A 21,639-nucleotide genomic window follows, 5' to 3' on the forward strand; every position below is an offset into this window, starting at 1 on the left:
CATTAATTCTCTCCTGACTCCCCTCCATAAGCATTAATATGTATTGCTATGCACTTGTTTGTCGTTGCCATGATTTTCCTGGAAATCTGAACACTTTGACAGGCGCGTTTGTGAATTCCAGTGAAGAAAGCACGGCGTTTGTTTCAAAATGCAGAATGCATGAATTATCACATCCAATATAATGGTGGCATTCTCTACACTTAGCTGATAATAAAGGTGTCTGCCGTTTCTTTTACCGAAAACATCCGCTATCCTCGGATGCCAGAGGATTGTCAGCTTGGCAAATGAAGACCCTTTCATGAATTGGATTCTGATTGAGGCACTCTTGTGTGACATGCATTGGTGATGGAGAGCAGCAGGACAGGCTTATTTTACATGAAAATGTAACAGCTTATTATGCCATAGTGTTGAAATTGTTGGCTGTATTATGCTTAACAATCTTCATTTGCTCCGTTCTAATTTATATCCCATTTTTCTTCACCGTATGCTGTTATTTGCTGCTTCATTTCCCAAAAGGCATTCATTACAGCTTTCTACTGTAATTTTATCTAACTCAGCCAAAGCCCCATGTGTAAGCTGTCTCATGCATACACATTCTCAGAGGGTGTCACTCTTTACAGGTAAACTCTCTCCTCTCCGCCTGTGAGTCTATGTCACTTTTTTTTTTCCCCCATTTGTGCCGCATGTCACTCTATTATGCTGTGACCTAGACGACCTGATAACTCAACAGGCAGCAGGGATGTTAGATGGGATGTTAATCAAAACATATGATAACATCAGCACAACCCTAGCAAGATGAGCAATGAGATAGCACAAAAAAAAAAAAAAATCACAACCCCCACACCCATTTCATTTCACTTGATATTGATCCCACAGGTCTAATCTGCCAAGTCACTGATGCCCTAACCTGATACAGAGCAAAATGTATACGCTGTGCAGTTACAGAACGCGAGGAAGGCTCCGGGCGCACGGCGGGGGCGCGTGCCAGCTGTTCAATTATCCGACACACTTGCAGATGCACACAGAAAGCGTGAAACGGTCGAGCATAGTGGAGAGGATCAAACAGCTTATCCTCCTCTCGTCCATTTCCCAATTTTCTTCCCCAAATTATGTGATTGAAATCGGTTGCCATGGCAACGGGAGATTTCGGGGCGGGACCGGATCTGCGTTAGATTAGCAGCAGACCGTGTAAGCCTGAAGTGTAGGTGCGCGGTTTGCCGTCCTACATAGAGTTAAATGCTAGACTGATGATGTTGACTAATTGAAACTTCGCTGGTTAGTGGATCGGCCTGGCTCTCCACCATCTTATTTGTTAATGTTAATGTGACTTTTTCTAATTGCTTTTCATTTGCAGCCATAATCACAGCTTTGTTAATTACATGAATATTTCAGAGCCAAGCTCATTACAGGGCCCGGCATATTTCCTTCTGTTTCTGGCACGCATTCTGCGACACTTGGTCTCACTCTCTTTCCTTCTCATTTGTGCGTAGACACACACACACACACACACACACACACACACACACACACACACACACACACACACACACACACACAAATCACTTGATTTAGCTAATTATTGTATGACTTATTGACCACTCCTAGTTATATCTTGCATTTTTACAAACTGCCTCTAAATCTCATATGCTCAAGTACTCCTGGTGCTGCTTGCACACACCCACACTGTGTGCTTTGCGTCGCCTATGACTAAAATAACTTCCATCTATCTAACCCCAGTTTTCATGCTTGTAGCTAGACCTCATGTCAGGAAGTACAGAGCGCTGGGGTTACCTATAGAGCGCCCAGTCACTTTGAATCATACATTCATATTACACTCTATTGCATGGCTGCTTAGCATTTTAATGAAAGGAGCCTTATAGAGTTGTTCATACTGGGAAATCTTATTGGGCCGACATGCTTCATCGTCCCCACTAAGGCTCTCTTTTATCTTTTGTCTCACACTTTTGATCTTTCTCCCCATGTCTGTCTGTAGGTCTTCCAGCCCTTGTTGTAGCAGTGTCAGTGGGTTTCACCAGAGCGAGAGGTTACGGCACAGCCAGCTAGTGAGTATTGCTTCCAGACCTCCTGACTTTGTCTCAGTCTATGTGAATATCATCACTAAATACCAGCTTCAACCATGCATTTGTGTGGGCTAGAGGCAGAGTACCATTCATTGGCCTCATTGCTGATGAATCAAAATATGCAAGTGTTTTTCCCCTTGAGGTGTTCAAACTAAAGTTTATTTCATAGGCGAGTATTTTTATGTATTTAGTTTATTCAGTCAAAGCAGCCGTGTGTGTTATAAACAGCTGAGTGTGTAAACCCCAAATCTATTCTTTTACATCAACATCATCAGTCTTTTCTCCATGTATCCATGTATCTATTCATACAGTTGCTATAGTATATTTCTTTCTTCTGTGCCACAGGAGGACAGTTGCCTATCCCAGCATGCACTATGTTCAATACGCAACACATCTTAGCTGCTTATGTAGTGGGCATGGTATAACATTGACAGTCCTGTTCACTGCAGGGACACATTAACCCCCTGAAAACCAGCTCTGATCGGCAGGTTAAATAAAACATATTTACATATCATGTGTGAAAACCTTAATCGTCAAAAACTAATCAGCTAATCAGCTTTTGATTTTTGTGGTTCTGTTAATATTATTGCAATGGCTCAATATCCAGCAACTCCACCACTGAAAAAAGAATTAAAGATTTAGATTTTCTAAATTTGCTCATAAATTAAGGAAATTATTCCAGCTTAGGGCCAAATGGCTTGTTTCTGTCATTCAAGTGAGAAACTAATAGTTTTAAGGTCTTCAATATAAAATTAATCTCCTTGCTGTCAAGTGTGAGCGCAAAATGACCTTTAAGGCATTTCAATAACCACGTCAAACAGGTGAAGCATGATTTGAATGTTTTGTTCAAGAATATGAAAATCCAAGGCAGCTAGGCTGACCTTTAAGCAAAATGTACACAAAAAAGCTTCATTACGTACCCAGTCAATAAAATGCATCTTAAAAAGGTTCACTTTCCCATATTTTACTTAACGTGAGGGCTTTGTGGAGGTTTTTTTTTTTTTTTTTTTTTTGGGGGGGGGGTTCCATCTTAAGCTTTCTCTTTATTGAGCTGTAATTAAGATGACAGAGGGGTTTCCGCGTGCTCTGATGACATTACTGGAGGACACATTTAAGCTCATTAAGTCTCACTAGCTTGCAAAAACCAAATAAAATTTCCAGTTTGAGGATATGTTTTAGGTAATGTACATAATAAATTTGCTCAGCACTGAGGGCATTATTTACAGAAAGAGGCACTTAACCACACATTGAAAGGCTTTATCCCTCACCAAGGAAATTTGGAGTTAATGTGATACTTAATTGAATGTCTACTTGTTTTTGTTAAGTACTTGGCACTCACAGTAAGTGAAATGTGAGACCGGAATCTGGCGACGTGATATTTTACATGCTGTGATTTTTCTGTGTTTACGCACTTTTTTAACACCTCTCCTTTTTTCTTTTTTTTTCCCTCTACTAGTTGCTGGCTATCGTTGGAAGGCGGTTTGCTTTATGCCTTTGTTGGGCCAGCTGCTGTCATTGTATTGGTGAGTGCGTCACTGCTTCAGTTCAGTTCAGTTTTAGTTATATAGCACCAAATCACAAGAATGGTTGCCTGAAGGCACTTTATACTGTAAGATAAACACCTTACAATAATAGAGAAAAAAACAAACAACCAGACGTTCCCCTGTGAGCAAGCAATTAGCGATGGTGGGAAGGAAAAACTCCCTTTTAAAAGGAGCAGCAGAACCAGGGTCAGGGAGAGGGGCAGCCATCTGTTGTGAGCAGTTGGAGGTGGGACAAAATCCACACTGGAAGAGATTCAGCGTTTAGTAATGGTGTATAAACGGTGGTCTATAAACACATATAGAATTAAAAAGGGTGAATGAAGAAACACTCAGTGCATCATGGGAAGCCAACAGGAGCGTGACTAAGGGAGGAGTCAGGTTCCATCTACATGACGAAGTTCCTTTCCTCTCAGCCAGCCGGCCTCTCTCTGTAGTCACACGGCACAAATATTCTCCAAATATTTTTGCAAAGTTAGCCTCCCAGCTTGGGGCATTAAAGCAAATGCATGTTGACCTCTGAGGGTTTTCCTCACTCGCGCATGCACATGTAAGCATACACACCCAGGGTGTACATGACACAATGATGAGCTGAGCGCTTTGATCGCTGAGTCTAAAATGTCAGCCCAGAAAAAAATAAAAACATATTCTAGCTGACAAGAGCTGCCGGCAATGCAGCGCAAGAGTGGACCTCCATCGCAGCTCTAGCCCCGAATCTCTCACTGTTATATGCATTTTCAAAGCATAGGGCTCTGTAGCCAATGTTTTAAGCATTATTATGGTCCAGTGGTATTTTCAGATCTAAATATGCAGCTAACTTGTGTTCCACGGAACGTAATAATGTGCGCTTTCTTCATTTTTGCCAGTTGCCATAAAGCAGACGGTTTTATGTTGAAGTAAATATACTTCTGTGTTGTACTACAGCAAAACTGAGTGCACTGATTGTATCTCAGAGGCGTTTTAATCATCTGCTTCTGTGTGCTGCTGTATGTGGCTCAGCTAATTTCTCCTAAATGGATCCCTGGGTAGATATTGCCACCACTAAGCTTAATAACTCTGGATGGGGCATTAAAGTTTGGTAATTGCTGCCACTGGCGTTGCTGTTGTGTGTGTCCGTTTATAGCTTCTTTTCCTCTGTTGTTTGCACATGTACCGTACAGTACACGTCAGGAAGGAAACATGGATCAGACAGCACAGGTGTGCAGAGTGATATGCATGAAGTAAATCCCTGACAAGCAAACAGCAGTTAGACAGTTTCTGCAAGCTGCAGTTTGAGGCACAAGGGAATACAGGATTATGTGCTGCTGAATATTCATCATTATGTTAATCTAGTGTCTTGCAATGCCACTGTTATTATTTAAAGGTTACATAGTCTGAAACTGAATGCAAAACAGTAATAAATCGCATTCCTTTAATTGAAAATATTAAATAGTGTTTATACACTTGTATAAAAACTCTAAATACTCGCGAGGTTGGTGCTTTATTTAAAAAAATGCAAAATGCATGACTCTAAAAAAGCGTATTTGAATAAGTTATAAGATGAAGAAGTTAAACATTCAAGTTTCGAAAGTTGGAGCAGTTTCATAAAACCCACCAACTTGCTTAAAGTTATTTTTCAGTGCCTAGTATGTCTTGATGCGCTTCCAGCTTTTCTCCTCCGCAATGTCAAAGTACGCTCCACACCCCAGCTGCTACGTGGTACCTGGCCCCCTGGTGTTGTTGCTGGGGCCGCACTCTAACAAACAGCTGTAATGAGAGCAGGGCGTTGGGCAGAGAAACACAGACCTTCCCACAGGACTCTTCTCTAATTAATGAACCTGGCCTTGGGCAAATAGCTGAGCAGGATGGTGCTGACTCACAGAGCCTGGGCCAGACATGACTGGCATGACAATAGTGCTGTCACAGTCTGGCACGTTGTAGGTAGTTGTCAGTAGCACACGCGAGACTGGAAGAGATCAGAGAAAGAGATTTTTTTTTAATGAATCGTAAATGCCACATGTACCATACTGACGATCCACCAAATGCTCTGTCTAGTTTGGTGATGTGCAGTACAGGAGCTCCACCGGGGACTGTGCTGTCTCCATTCCTGTTCACCTTGTACACCTCAGACTCAGTACAACTCCAGGTCATGGCACATACGCAAATACTCTTGACAGGTCTAGTGTTTGGATATATTAGTGATGGGTAGGAGGAGACGTACAGAGCACTAGTAGATGTTTTTGTGGAGTGGTGTGGCAGAAGTCATCTGCTTCTGAATCTGAATGAGACCAGAGAGGTGGCGATCGAGTCCAGAGGGAGGTGGACCGCTACACAGCTTTGTCTGTGATGGCATAGGCTATTAATGTGGAGGAGTACCCAGTACCTGGGCATCCACAGTGACAACAGACTGAACTGGAAGACCAACACAGAAGTTGTATACTAAAGAAATGGGATGAGCGGGCTCTTTTTCCTGAGGAACCTGAGATCCATCAATGTGTGCAGCAAAATGATGGAGATTTTCCATCACTCAGTTGTGGTGAGCACAGTGTACTTTACTGTGGTCTGCTGGGGGAGCAGCATCGCAGCTGGAGACACCAACAGACTGACTGAACTGATCAGGAAGGCTCTGTGATTGACTGTATCTTTTTAAATCACTACACACTCTATAATACAATATATCTGTCATGCAGTGTCATCTACCAGATAATGACATATTATTATTATTATTATTACTATTATTATTATTATTATTATTGTGATTATTATTATATGCAGTGAAAGGAAATATGAGTATTTTCCATTTCATTTCTAAGAAATGGGATTTGAGCAGAAATTAGGCTTCTGCAAAGGATGTGAAAACCAAATATTTAACATGGTACGTGTATGTCAGACTCTAACTGTTCAGCCGCTTAGTGGTTGTAATTTTTGGCAGACATGTTTTCAGCATATGGATTTTTTCCTCTTAGCTAGTAGCAGCTCTTGGCATGAGCTGAAGGAGGTATTCAGGCAGACATTCAGTTTAAGAGCTTGGTAAGAATAGGAATGCATTGTAGGAGCTGTGTAGGTATGCATCAGGGTGTGAAAATCACTTGTCACTTACACCGCTCGCTCCTCCAGCAGACTTCCCAAAGAACCTGATAAACGATCAAACAAAGAATAGGCAGAGAAACCCATGGCTGATGGAAGAACGCGTATGAGTGAATGCTGGCAATCAGGATTATGACGAACATGTCGCTAGCACAGGAAATCTCCCACATGGGCAGGATTTCAAAGTAGAAGGGGTCTACATGTGGCAAGCCTCGGCTCAGAGCCATGTGCAAGTGCGTCTTATTGAATCTGTATCACTGGGTCACCGCTATAACCCAGATGTTTGGCAGGCTTAACAACGGACTCCTCATTAGTAAGAGAAACAAGTATGAGAAGCAGTTTTTTAAAGCTTTCAGAACTGCCATAATTATAGGTTAAGAAAAGTACAGGACCTGCTCATTTAAAAAAAAAAAAAAAAAAAACTTCTGTCCTGTGCTATGTGGATAGAAGGAGTAGGATGAAACCAATGAAAGGAATGTCTGTTACCTTCAGTTCACCAAATTAAAGCTGAATTTGTTCATGTAACTTAATATGTTGATTGTCTAGATTTTGCTAGTTGAAGCATGACATAATTTGACGTAGGAATTAGTAAGTAATAAAACCTTTAGAAAAAAAGCCTATGCTTGGCTTCAATAGTATACATAATACTTTGTATAGTTCATAAATAGATGCTTTTATTCAACCGACCCCAGGGCCAAGTCAGCTCACTCTCCCTGGACAGTATTTACTCTTAGGGGAATAATGTTGTATCTTCTAGATATTAGTTTTAGTTTCTTTTGCCTTTTTTAAAAGACTAAGAAGTTTGTAGTGCAGTAAAAATAAGTAAAAGTACAAGCTTTTGTTATTTGCCCTTTTGAAACCCATTTTAAGATACGGACAGACATCATTTTTAGTATGATTATTATTATTTGTATTTCTTATGTAGATAAAGCTCATGTGTAGCATTTATTGTTTAGTAAATCTACTTAAATTTTTAATAATAAACATGTTGGGGTTTTTTTTATTAAAAGTTCACAAACCACCATCTATTCAAATTGTTATGTATTTAAACTCTTATAGCCGTTACTGCATAGCAAAGATATAATATAATGGCATAATATTTAGAATCCCCTCATATCATTCTGTATGTTGTCAACATAAACAATAGCAGCAGGAAACATTGCCATAAATAGCTCTGTAACGTTATTATCACTTATTATTATCAATCTATTGACCTCAAAGGAGAGGTCAGAGGTCATGTGACATGATATTTAAAATCTTTATATGGCACTTTCTATCCAAATCATAGTTTTATGGCTTTTTGTCAGTTTTCAATCAATAAATCTTTAAGTTGACCTGGAAGACCTTGGTGATGTAAACCAAATTTTAATGGCTTGTTGATGTGACCCCACTCTACATCCCTACAGAGTTTTATCAAAATTCATTCAAAACTTTTTGAGCTATCGAATGTTTACAGAGTGGTTAGCAGAGATAATACAGATAAAATATACCATTACTAATGGCTTATAAACATTCATTAATTTTATTGACAATTAAAAATCAACTTGGTCTATGCGGCTTTTACAAAGTTGTCTTCAACCTTGTGAAACATTAATAAAAGAAAATACAAAGCCATTTGATCGCCTGTTCTCGACTCTTGTATCACAGCAATGTGTCTCTGTCTCTCAGGTGAATATGCTTATTGGAATCGTGGTGTTTAACAAGCTCATGTCTCGAGACGGCATCTCAGACAAGTCTAAAAAGCAGCGTGCTGGGTAAGTTGCCTGCACTTCACACACATACTTACACATAGACACACACACACGTCCATCCACGCACATTTGCTGCATTAGTTACATTTTCCCTGCTGTCAGACAAAGTTAGGAGCACAAAGTATTCATGGCAATTAACTAGAAATGCTTTCGAGGGTCTGAGCACGTACACCTACCTGTACATCTGTGCCTTCAGTAAAAATTATACAAAAAAAGGAAAAGAAACAGAAAAAATATGATCCAATTTGGCAACAAAATGACAAGACATCTGCTGTGTTTTGTTGCTCTGTGCAATGCATTTTACTTTGCTTTAACATACGCTACCCATCTAGTTTTGTGTGCTTGAAGTGACATCGCCGAATAAAGTGGATGTGAAAATCAATGGCAGATGGAAATCTAATTACATTCAATAAATACCTGGATTATGTGGATTAAACCTTCTATACTATTGAATCCTAACCCACACATACACACAATATACAGGCATATGTCTCTAGCTCCACCGTTGTTTGTATTAAAGTAGTTCGCTGCGCTCATCATCTTTCTCATTCTGAATGGCACTCCCACATCTAAAAATCCATGTTTTAATTTTTGCACCTATTGATTCCATCATTTGTTCTCCTTTTTTTCTTTATGCCGTTGCATTTCCTCCAACGTCTATACAGTAGTGCACAAATGGAACTTTTAATTTGTTCGTAGCATCAAGGGTTAACAGTACAGCTCTGCTCTCCAGGGGGTTGATTAGCTTTTGTTACCCGGTGATGCAACCTGAGATTAAACCAGTCGCTGTGTACAAACACACCTACGCGCACACGAAAATACACACGAACAGGTGTATCCTCCTTTGTCGCATGAAAAGTCCTTGGCCTTATCCGAGCAGTAAGCACATTTCGTCCCCCGATTCTCAGAAGTGTGTTTACAGAAATAAAATGCTCACACATACACACAGACACACGCACGCACCACAGTTGGTCGTGTTGCTAACAGGACAAGCTGTCATTAGCGTAATGTATTGCCTTATGAAGCCATGGGGATGTGGCTGGCAACAAGGCAATGAGCTGTGCTGGGACGCTAATGTAGCATAGCAACATACTGCCCCATCATTCTCTGCTTGCACGTATATACTCAAATTCAGTATATACACACGCAAGCGTGCGCACATTCACTCTCTCTTTCTGTCTGAGTGGTCGACTGTAAGTAAATAAACAACCAAAGGAGTCAGAAAGCTTCACTTTTGCTTTTGCACAGTGATATAAAAAAAAAGATAAATTAAAAAAAATTATATATATATATATATATATATATATATATATATATATATATATATATATGAAAACACACACATAGACCTGCTTGCACTGGCCGGGGAATATATTTTTGGTACTTGCACCGGTACTTCCTGTCTGCATCACTGTAATCTGTTAATCCACATGATTGCTGTAACATTACAATGTCCGTCTCTCATGTTCCCTCTACTTGCTCTGAATCGATCTTTGTATTCTGACTGTTTTTCATTGCTGCTACTTTTTAAGATCTGGTTTTAATTTTTCCTTTCTTTCTTTTCTCCTTCCCCCTTTTTCCCCTCTCTTTTTTTCTTTTTATTTCTTCTCTTTGTTGTGTCCACTTTCTCTCTTTATGTTTCTTTTTCTTTACTTTTTCCTCTTGGTTATTTTGCAACTGTGACACCGGCACATTCACCTGTTGTCATAACTGGTACTTGTCCTTCCCACACATCCCACACCCTTACCTACCTCCTGTCCTCTTCACCTGGGTGCGTGCGTGTATGTGTTTATGTATGTATGTCTGTACATGTCCTAAAGTGTCCCAGCGGAGGCGCGTAGCCGACTGCTCCTGAAATGCTCCAAGTGTGGCGTGATCTCAAGCACCGCTATGTCCAACTCGACTGCCAGCAGCGCCATGTTAGTCCATCTTCACCTCTCTCTCTCTTTCTCTCCATTGCCCTCACTCTCCTACATCTTTTGTAATCTCTGGCTTTCAGTTATGATGCAGGATCTGGCTAAGTAATGAAAGGAAAAACACCTGCTCTACTATCGCTGCAATTTAATGAGATCATGTTTTCATCCAAAGTGGTATTTCCTCTGGTTGCACTAAGCAAATCTGACCCCTGTCAAGCTATATTTGTGAACCATATTTGGAAGTTTGTTTTAATCATGTTTGTGTTACGAAATGTTCAGAAAGGTTGTTAATGAAGCAAACTATTTGGGTAGTGTACTTGCATAAACGTGGATTTCATATTAACCAGATCAAGTAAATATTCACAGTAACACACGTAATATCACGTACATGTGAGAAAAAGGAAAACCTGGCTCCAAGTTTAGTGATATAAGTTTAGTGGTGTATGTGTTTAATAAGGTGTCATTCTTATTATAATGACAAAAAAGAGATTTCTCTCTGTGAACACATAAGCCCCACCCACCGTCTGCTTTTAATGGGCAGGCCAATCAGAAACAAACAAAAAAAGTTGATTTAAACAGATGAAGAAGAGTTAAAACGGCTTGTTTAAAAAAATTTGTGAGCTGAGGGGCTGCACAAAGGCCAAGTAAGACAAATAAGATTATTTACAATTCAAATCTCATTGTAACCATTAATAAAACTGATTAAAAAGAAATACATAGACTGCTACTAATAACAATAATACTAAAAATCAAGGCAATAAAATAAAATAAAAAAATCACTTAAAAAATCTTAAATGTCTTGTTAGATGTGTTTTCTTTGCTGAGCTTTGCTAAAAAAAGATTCATAGCAGTTTCTTTTCAAACACTGGATTGTTTCTTCTGTTCTGAGGATTGTTTTAATGGTTTCATAATCAGGAAGACCTGTAAACTTTCACACTCAGGGTTATTTTTCATGTTTTTCAGTTGCCTAGATCCTTGCTAAAGACAAGTCGACTTTATCGTTACATATTGGCTCAGAAAAGAAGTAGAATAGCAAACTTGTATGAATTTCCAAACCATCCAATAGTCAGGGGTGCACATAAGTGGTGCACATTTGCTGTCAAAATAAAAGACCCGCACCAGATAAGAAGTTGTAACGCGCATTTGCGTACATAAGATTTTCTGGAGGAGGACACACATTTGTTTAGAACTCTTAAAGTTTTCGAATAAGCAAGCTCCTTTAAGCTATTACTTTGGTTTTCCTCCACCTCCAAAGAAATGTCAGAAGGAGTTTGAACCGCAAAAGAAGCGCGTATTCTCGGAAAAGTGGTTGCAGGAGGCGAGCTGGCTTCAAACAAATGATGAACGCACAGAGATGTGGTGCAGAATATGCCGTGAAAATCCCACTCTCGCGGATAAAAACAGTCCCTTTTATATGTACGCAAACGCTCGTGGCAACTTCTTATCTGGTGCACGTCTTTTATTTTGACAGCGAATGTGCACCTGCGGACCACTTATGTGCACCCCTGACTATAGTCATTGTTCCTTATACCTAAGTCTCAGACATATACAAGTCATATTGGACTTCAGGTGGTTTACTTACTTGCTTACTTTGACATTTACCTGACAGATTGTCACTAGCTCGACTGTATAAGCTGTCAAGGCAAAGAACACACACCCACACAAGATTGATTTATTAGTGATGGGCAAAAATGCTACTTTAATATGTAAAACGTAGGATCAGCTTTATTAGTCTTATGGAACATTCAATTCATATGAATCATACCTCTTTTTTACTCTCATTATTTTTATTTCTTGTATGTAAAAATTTCTTGGAGTTTGTTGCTCTGCTGGATTATGACGTTTGGTTACAACCGCAGTCAGCACCACAGGGAGTTCACAGGAGAAGAGCAGATACATCACTATAATTTATTGTTCTTTATTCGCTTTTGCTCGTTTTGCACATCAACGGGGACTTGCGTATTTTTCCATGTAGCTAGACGGAGCTGTCCGTCTTTTTTATTGGACAGTTATAAAACCGTGAATATGTGCTCAGACAGCATGAACATTTTAAATTGGTGTCTATCTTTGTGGTGCTGTTACAGTCAGACATGCACACACATTCTTGTACCTCAGAAACCCGATGTCAGCAACTGCCAGTCCAAAACTATCTACATGATTACACATCATCTTCCATTTATCGGTGGGAATATTAAGTCTGATTCAAATCCCAGTGTGCCAATCAGTTTCAAATTGCACTGCTGTGAAACTATGCCTCATCTCCATGTTTACATGAGTGTATGTGTGTGAGAAGTTGAGTTATGTGACTTACCAGATATGACTCATCTGGTTTGGTTTGAGACTGAATCCCTTGTTCATTCCCTCCTTTCCTCCTCCTCTGCCCCGACTTCTGTCTCCTTCTTTCCTCTCTGACAGGGCATCTCTGTGGAGCTCCTGTGTGGTTCTCCCGCTGCTAGCGTTAACCTGGATGTCAGCGGTCCTGGCCATAACTGACCGGCGCTCCACACTCTTCCAGGTGATGTGTCTCACAACACCAATGCATGCAAGACACTCATCTGTAGCTTTGAGACACCATGGATAAGCTGCTTTTAAATGGTGGGAGCCCTCTGAAAGTTTAAGAAACACCTGCTGTGTCACAGATATAGATGAAGTATTTGCACATTCACTGCTGTTTGTTCTTGAATAGTCAAACGATAAAGATGCAGTGTTGGAAATAGTTATCTGATCCCCTGCTGAATTTGTGAGTTTGCTCACTTATGAAGAAATAAACAGTTTCTATTTTTATATCAGTAGAGCGATAGAATATCAACCAACAATCCAGAAAAAAACATATCAGATTATGTTATAAATTTATTTTCATGTGACTTGGTGAAATAAGCGTTTGATCCCCTAAACTTAGAATTATGGCTTTCACAGATAGGCTGTGTGCAGATCATATATAATCAATCAGTCAATCAATTATAGATAGTCCTGATCTCCACTTGTTATGTGCATAAAGCACATCGGTCCACTTAATCAGTTTTTTCCATCCCAACCTCTCCACAACCAAAGAGCTATAAAAGGACGTCAGACCAATGGCAAAAAACTTGGTGAGAATGTGGCAACTGCTGGTGGAAATATTCAGAAATGGAAGAAATATAAAATAATCATCATTTGTCCTCGGTCTGGAGCTCCGTACAAGATCATGGCTCATAGTGTGAGGATGATCATGAGATAGGTGGTGGATCAGCCTAAACCTACACGGGAGGAGCTTGTTAATGATCTGAAGGAAGTTTTACCGCAGTCACCAGGAACACTACGGATAACACATTCCCCAATAATGGACTGAAATGTTGCAGGATTACAAGTCCCCCTGCTCATGAAGGCGCATCTTAAGTTTGAAAGAGAAAAGTTGAGCATGACCCAAAGAACACCATCCCCACAATCAAGCACAGAGGTGGAAACATTAAACTTTGGGACTGTATTTCTGCTAAGGGTACAGGAAAACCTCACTGCACTGAGAAACCAGTGGACAGGGCCTCATTCCCTAAGCCAGAACACTGAAGGTGAATCGTGGATCCTCCCTTAGTTATGCTGCAGTAGGTGTAGGCTGCTGGGGGATTCCCATGATGGACTGAGTATTTCTTCTTCAGTCACCTTTCCTACTCATTATGTGTTAATAGACCTCTCTGCAGTGAATCATACGTGTTATTAATCTCTGGCTTTCTTCCAAAGCATGTATTTTATCCTGCCTTCCTTCTCACACCCCAACCAGTCACGGCAGATTGCCTCCCTCCCTGAGCCTAGTTCTGCTGGAGGTTTCTTCCTGTTAAAAGGGAGTTTTTCCTTCCCATTGTTGCCAACATGCTTACTCATAAGGGGGTCATTTGATTGTTGGGTTTTTCTCTATATATATTATTGTTAGGTCTACCTTACAATATAAGGCACCTTGAGGTGACTGTTGTTGTTGTGATTTGGTGCTGTATAAATAAAATTGAATTGAATTGGATGGGACTTCCAGCATGACAATGACCCAAAACATGTCTCCACAGCAACAAAATAGTGGCTAAAGAAAAAACAAGGTAAGGTCATGGAGCCCAGATCTCAGTCCTATCTGTGGAGGAAGCTGATTCTTCCTCCAAACAACCCAAAGCCAAATTTAAAGGGTTTAGAGTTTCTGTAAAGAGGACTGGACCAAAATCTTCCTGAGATGTGCGCAAACCTGGTGACTAACTACAAATAAATGTCTCTGGTCAAATACATATTTCACTCAAAGAGATGCAAATGAGTTTCATGTTTTTTTCTGGATTTTTAAGCAATATTCTGTCTCTCACTGTTAAAATGAAACAACCATAAAAAATAGAGACTTTTTGTTTTTCCCAGTCTACATGTTCGAGTCTCATATCTTGACAAATTAGCAAATTTGGGGACAAATAATATCATGTATAAATAAAGAACCGGCCAGTGGAAAAATAGGTCAATATGAAAATAATCTTATTTTACTTTAAAACAAGCAATTCCCACTGTCAAGATCACAAGTAAGCAACACAAACAGTGAGTGAGAGTATTGACTGTGATGATTTATTATGAATAATCATGACTACTGACTCATTTTGTTATTATATGAGGGTTTCTCTAATGATTCATTACAACACAAAATAACAATAGAGTGGGTGCCACAGCACCATGTGGTACACTACAGAGAATTCAAGTGCGGATATTATAATATTTTAAATTTTGCACTCTCAGCTAATTTTACTTTTGAAGGAAACAAGTACGATACAGTTAGTTAATATGTGCTTGCATTTATTTCATTCAATGGTTTGTTGAAGTTTAAGCATTTGCACAGTAATATAAAACAACTTAAAATTAAGGGGGATGCCATGGTTTAAAATGTTTTAGAACCACTGCAGTATTAAACAAATGTGCACTAACTAACAGGAGCATCTCATTTATCTCCTCTAGGTTCTCTTTGCCGTCTTTGACTCTGTTCAAGGCTTTGTTATCATCACCGTCCACTGCGCCATGCGCCGAGAGGTGAGTCCAGTCTCTTCCTCCCCCTCCTCCTGTTGAGCATTTGTTGTGTGGATGCCACGCATTTTTTGAATTTATTCTAACTCTGCAGCACACAGTGAACTCGGAGATAGTCGCTGGCTTTGCTGGGATGCCGGGATTCATTTTCTTAAATGTCACGTTAGCTTCTGGGGTCAGTATGAAGTCACGTCAGAACACAAGCGGATCAGACGCGAGAAGGATTAGCACGGTATTCATGTCCTGTGCTGCGGCACTACTTCTTCATAATGCAGTAGGATAGTGCGGCATTGTCCATCTGATCCAAGTCTGCTTTAAGGAGCTTACTATGATGCTGTATGAAATAAGACGATAAGTCCCTAACTAATAGCCCCAAGTGCCTGTTTGCCACAGGCTTTACTGTGTCCCCAGGGATCCCGGATTTTAAACTCATTATGGACATACATGTATTCTTGCCCTTGAGACAGACAATGGCACACATGCCAGTGTGTGTACACTTATTCAATATGGCATCGCTCACAACTGCTCTGGCTACAATTAATGGATTTTACAATGTCATCAGTTTTCCATAACTGTAAATATGTCATCTGTTTCCGATGCATGTACGCGGCGCGCAACGCAACCTCTGTCAAAGAGATCATTATGATATTGAACGAACTGCATACTGTGAGTGAATTTTTAAATGCTCTGAATGCTTAGCTGCATTAAATCAATACCACAAAAGCGGCAGGGATCAGGGTACCGTAAATCCAGGAATTATTTATTGTAAATGTATGAAAATCCTCTTGCAAGAGTGAGCGTAAATCCTTCGTAGCTGCAGAACAACAGACAGAGGGGAGTGCCGCAACGGAGGAAGTAATAGAGGGAGGGTGGGGGGGATCAGGATGTATTACAGTGCAACAAAAACAGAGAGAAGGTAGCATAAAGTGTGATATTATGTAAACGGCAGAAAGGGGAGCGTCTTGTGATGGAGGAACTAAGTTAAAGTTAGGTGGTGAGGAAGGGAACGCACGCAGAGATCTGTGAGAGGAAACTGTGATTTAGAAGCGAAGCAGGGGATGATAGTGGGGGAGGAGGAAATAGAGAGGAATGTGGAAAGAGAGAGAGAGAGAGGTAGGTATCCATAGTAGGGCATTTCTCTTTGAAGTAGAAATGAGGTGCATTGGGTGCCAGTGCACGCACTCACATACACACAAACACTCGCGCACTAACACAGAACAGGCAACAAAGGCCACTGAGGATGAGTATGGATATAAAAGGAAATAATAAACAAAATGAAACAATGGAGGGGATAAACCAGTCCATGCAGACGTGGACGCAGTCCACTCGCGTACATAGACGAGGAGACCGCCCGATGTGCTGCTACTTCCTCAGCAACTAACCAGGATACCTGTAATACAGATCGCGATAGGGGGGGGATTTGTTCTTTGTTACAAGGAGCGGCCCTTTGACAGCGCGCTGGTGTGTGTTTACTTAGATACAGTATGTGGGAGGATAAGGAAAAAACAGCATAGCACAGGAAAGGCCTCGGGTTTAGAACATCTACAGTACATACCGTGCTGTTAATTTTAATTAGTGCTGTGAACAGTAATCACTAGGCTCAAATTTTTCACTTTCAAAGTATTCTATGAGCTTTCTATACCGCTCCTATAACTGTTATATAATCTGCAAGCCGAGTTTCCTCATGAACAATGGGACTTTTTGCATAAGTTGGTATTCACCGTACACTTGCCATTGCGGCGATATAGATGAAGCATGTACGTTGTTTAAGGAGCATGGTCCCCACGCTCCAATGTTTGCCAAACTAACTTAAGGAAAAGTTCCTCCACTAACTTCTTTCCTTTGCATCATCTTTTCCTCTCCCTCATCATCCTCCCCGCCCCTCCTTCCCTCTCTCTGTTTCCACCCTACCCTCTCCCGCATCCCCCTTCCAACCCCCAGGTGCAGGACGCAGTGCGCTGTCGAATGGGGGGATGTAAAGACGACAGCGAAAACTCACCAGACTCCTGCAAGAATGGACAGGTGCAGATCATGGTGAATAGCACTCCATTTCATCCCACATTGCAGTCCATTTGCCTCAGACTAACATTAACCAGGCTGAAGCTTTTCCCCGCGAGCTCCAATTCCAGCAGAGCGAAGCATGATGCCATTATAGACGTGATCAAACTCGCACCTGGCTTTCTCGTTTTCTCCTTAACCATCTTTACCTTAACAGGGGTTCATGCATTAAGCAGTGTCTTTTTTTTATATGTGACATCATCCCAGAAAAATGAAATTTCACTTGAAGCTTGTCTAGTTTCCAGCCTGAAACTAATGTCTGCTGTTTCACCTACAGTCCCCTGCTATTATATCATTTCATTGTCATTTGCTGTTAAAACATATTCTCACTCCCGTCTTTTGACATACGAGCACTGAAAGACACCCGACAAACTGAGTTGGACTAACCTGCGCATTGAAATAAAGCTGTTGTGAAATCGTCCGGTCCTCACCAGGCATCAGTGTGTGACAACTCGGGAGTGGGAGCTTGTTGGTCTATACATCACAGCCTCTAATCATATTTTATCACAACAGACATTTCAGCACTTTTATGTTCTTCTAACTGAAAGTCCTTCATCTTTTTTCTTTTTTCTAAAAGACCGCAGAGCTATAAGCTGTAAGGTTATTGTGTGCGTTCCAGATGTTATTAATAGTGTGATAAATCATAGAGACTTGACCTGCCCCAGCAATGACAGTATAGTAACACCACAACCATGAGAGAATGAGCAGCCCTCATCTCTATTCCCTTTATTTCTCCCTCAGACCTGTTTGCGGTAACGATTATGGGTTTCTGAATGCTCCTCTGAGGTTTTCAAGATTAAACTTTGGAGCCATCGCTCTGCTCAATGAAGCCATCGCGCCACACTCTCACTCTCTGTTTTCCTTTACAGTCTAACTGGAATGTTTAATTTTGGGTAAACTGTATTATCATGGTGTGTGTTGGCTCATCAGTGTGCCAGCGACAGTGCATTAGACAGACAGGTGCTCTTGTTTTTTCTTAACTTTTCTTGTCTAAATACGTGCGACTTTGAGGATGTCTTTTCAGACTGCACATATGCACGGAGAGTGGCTGTGTGAGAGACGCAGCACCCTTGAGAACATTAATTGTGATGGATAATTTGGCGAGGTTGCCACCAGTTATAGCTGCATCATAATTACAGTGAACACCATTCTCTCAGGTGCTCTTGGTATATTCACAAATCTCATTAGCATGTTAAACCCTTGACATTTAGAGTCAGCGTAAAGATGTAGAACTGCAGCTACACCCTCTTGTTAAAACGGAATCAAAGCTGTCTCTGGAAATTTATTTGATTAGCTAAATTCTGATTAAAAATCAGCACTGTTCTTTGCAAAGCTGGTTAGATGTCCTCTTTTAACATTTCAACTTTATGTTTTTCATTAATTCTTTTTTTATATATATCATCAGAAATGTGCAAATGTGAGCGCCTGTGGAAAGCAGAGCGGGTCTTTGCGTTACGGCACATCACTGTGCTTATCAGGTTGCCACGCACAGCCGCTCCCACCAGCGTGCCACCAGACATCCCAGCAAGGCTGTTACCACAGTCTGACCCATGGCAACCACAGCCACGCATTGAGCCATGTTAATGAGCATACCCCCATCCTCAACAACAACCATAACCACGCCCATAATCACATCAGCAGCCAACCAGTATGTAACCAAAAAAAACCCATTGTTGGTAGAAATAGTCAAATCCGTAAGTAGAAAAGGTGCAATATGTAAAGCAACATTTATTAATAAATGCTACAGGATTACTTGAGCGTTTTGACAGGTTCTTCCTGAGAGATGGATGAGAAAATGTTAACCACTCAACACTCACTGCTTTGGAGCTTTCTGGAGCTACTGTAAGCAGTCTCTTAACTTAATGGAAAGATGGGAAACAGTGAAAGCCCTACCATTACTGTGCTCTGAAATAGCAAAATAAGCCCAACCCAAGAAAAATACACTTTAGGATTTGTGTGTGTGTGTATATATATATATATATATATATATATATATATATATATATATATATATATATATATATATATGTATATATATTTATTAGGGGTGCAACGATATTCGTATCGATATTGAACCGTTTGATACAGTGCTTTCGGTTCGGTACGCATATGTATCGAACAATACAACATTTGTAATTTATTTTATCAATTTTCCTTCTGTCGATGCTGTCTGTGTTGAGCGCTCAGTGAATCTGTGTTCGACTACTCCGCCTAGGCTGCACTGTCGAGCGCAGATCCACTGAGCGCTCAACACAGACAGCATAGTCAGAAGGAGAAGCACAGGGCAAGCTAGCGAGACAGAAGTTAAGCTCTCCTTGTAACAGGCAAATTGAACCTCATTCAGATCTGGCGTTTGGAATTATTTTGGTTTTCATGTGATGTATGACCCTGAAGGTAAGCGAGTCATGGACTAAAGTAAAACAGTATGTTGAATGTGCCATGCAATGCTCAATTACATTGGTGTGAACTAGTGTGTTAGCGCAGTTAGCTCGTTAATGTGTTGGCCGTCTAGCCCCATGCACGGAGTGATCGGCGGTAGCTCGTTAACGGAGATTTGCCGTGTTGTGGCGTTAAGGTCATTTCAACGAGATTAACCTGAAAGCACTAGCGGGAACACAACGAATATGACTGCACATTTACGCCGACATCATCGTAGTGCAAAGACAAGTGGAAGCAGACAAAAAAAAAGCAAGCATGCTACTAACTTTAGCCGAGTCATTTAGACAGCTGTTAGCACATGATTCTCCTTATGCTGCTGAGAATATAGCCCAGAAGAAGCGGATAGTATAGCTTTTATTTTGGAAAGAGCCATTTCTCTGTAATAAACTCTCTTTTCCAAAGATGAGTGATTCCTCAATCAGATACAGGGCTCGCAATATCGCTAGCCCGACGTCCCGGAGCTAGCGATTTTTTCAGTCGGGCTACCAAAATCTATCTCTGCCCTGCCCGTCGGGCTATTGTAGGAAGGAAAAATATATGTCAATGCTTTTGCATTCTTTCGGAAATGTAGCTGGGTAATTATGTCATTGGCATCGGTGAGCCACTGTCAATATGTGACATATTGAAGTCGCGTTTGAATTTGTGCTTGTTTTTTTGCTTTCACTTTGCAATCGTGCGAACTGTGTATAGAGAGCGACAGCACTGATCTGTGAGTGATGATAATTTGTGCACCAATTCCTCTGACATCGTCTTATTAATCGTTAGCTTACTATGCAAACATGACAAGTGAAATCTCCCGCAGCAAGCTTAAACATGTGAGAGGTTGATCGCGCAGAGAATCGCTGAGCTTATGTGAGTGAGTGTGTAAAAGCATTTCAGTTCTGCTGAGCCAAATAAGACAGGTCAGGGTGAAGAAGTGACAGCCAAAGAAAAGCTTACCACAAAACGGAGAAGTTATGACAAATCAGACTATAAGGCAAAAAGAAAGTGCAGCTTTATGGTTTCATGGACAAAAGAACACGCACAAGGGTTAGGGTTAAATTTAAAAACTGTACTTTTGAGTTAAAATATATATTTATAATTTTAATAAATGACAAATTAAAAAGGCATGAACATTTTTTTTGTATCGAAAAAATATCGAACCGTGACACCAAAGTATCGAACCGAACCGAACCGTGAATTTTGTGTATCGTTGCACCCCTAATATATATATATATACATACACACACTGTTGGACAGTAAAGAGCCATATTGTACATTCAGAGATACAGTGGTTTGGTACAGTTGCCACTGTACTCTTGATGGGTGTTTTTGTACTTTAGGGAAATCACCCCTGGTGACATTTTTGAAATGTTACAGAAGTAGATATTTCTAGATTTAGACATTTCTGTACCTATGCTTGGAAATGTACTCAGATTTGTAACCTGTCTTGTCCTATTACAAGATCGTATATGATCGTATATGTCATATTTTGACATTTTAAAAAGGTACATAGAGGTCCAATAATTAGCCCTTAGTTATGTTTTAATGTACATTAAACCTGTGAAGACTAGAGCCTGACAAAAATACAGCCATAGGGCCAATATCTCAGCTTTTTAAAATCAATAAGCATCAGTGTCCGTCTTAAACACCTATATCGGTTGAGCTCTAGTAAAGACCCAAATTGCCTTTTGCTGTACCCCTGTGCACTCTGATGCTATAAGCTAACTGTTAGCAAGAAGCAAAGTTGTAGTTTTACCAAAGTTTGTGTTTCTTACATATCGCACCTTTAAGTGTA

General features: G+C 40.4%; 1 protein-coding gene across 4 annotated transcripts in view; it reads left to right on the top strand.

The window, feature by feature from the left end:
* The window catches only part of adgrb2 (adhesion G protein-coupled receptor B2), a 253,991-nt gene that overhangs the window by 204,346 nt on the left and 28,006 nt on the right, over positions 1-21,639 (top strand). For 3 of the 4 annotated variants that reach the window (XM_085262313.1, XM_085262314.1, XM_085262317.1), the window contains 8 exons: positions 1,994-2,063; positions 3,538-3,604; positions 8,357-8,442; positions 10,260-10,358; positions 12,771-12,870; positions 15,300-15,371; positions 17,307-17,399; positions 18,829-19,071. In XM_085262313.1, coding sequence (XP_085118439.1) covers positions 1,994-2,063; positions 3,538-3,604; positions 8,357-8,442; positions 10,260-10,358; positions 12,771-12,870; positions 15,300-15,371; positions 17,307-17,399; positions 18,829-19,071 — 830 coding nt within the window. The remainder of the gene's footprint in view (positions 1-1,993; positions 2,064-3,537; positions 3,605-8,356; positions 8,443-10,259; positions 10,359-12,770; positions 12,871-15,299; positions 15,372-17,306; positions 17,400-18,828; positions 19,072-21,639) is intronic. The other variant, XM_085262315.1, reaches the window with a different exon arrangement.

This window comes from Mchenga conophoros, linkage group LG22 (assembly GCF_057382185.1).
Source record: "Mchenga conophoros isolate Kocher_MC1m ecotype Shallow Benthic linkage group LG22, M_conophoros_male_GT1.1, whole genome shotgun sequence".
Taxonomy (NCBI): Eukaryota; Metazoa; Chordata; class Actinopteri; order Cichliformes; family Cichlidae; genus Mchenga; species Mchenga conophoros.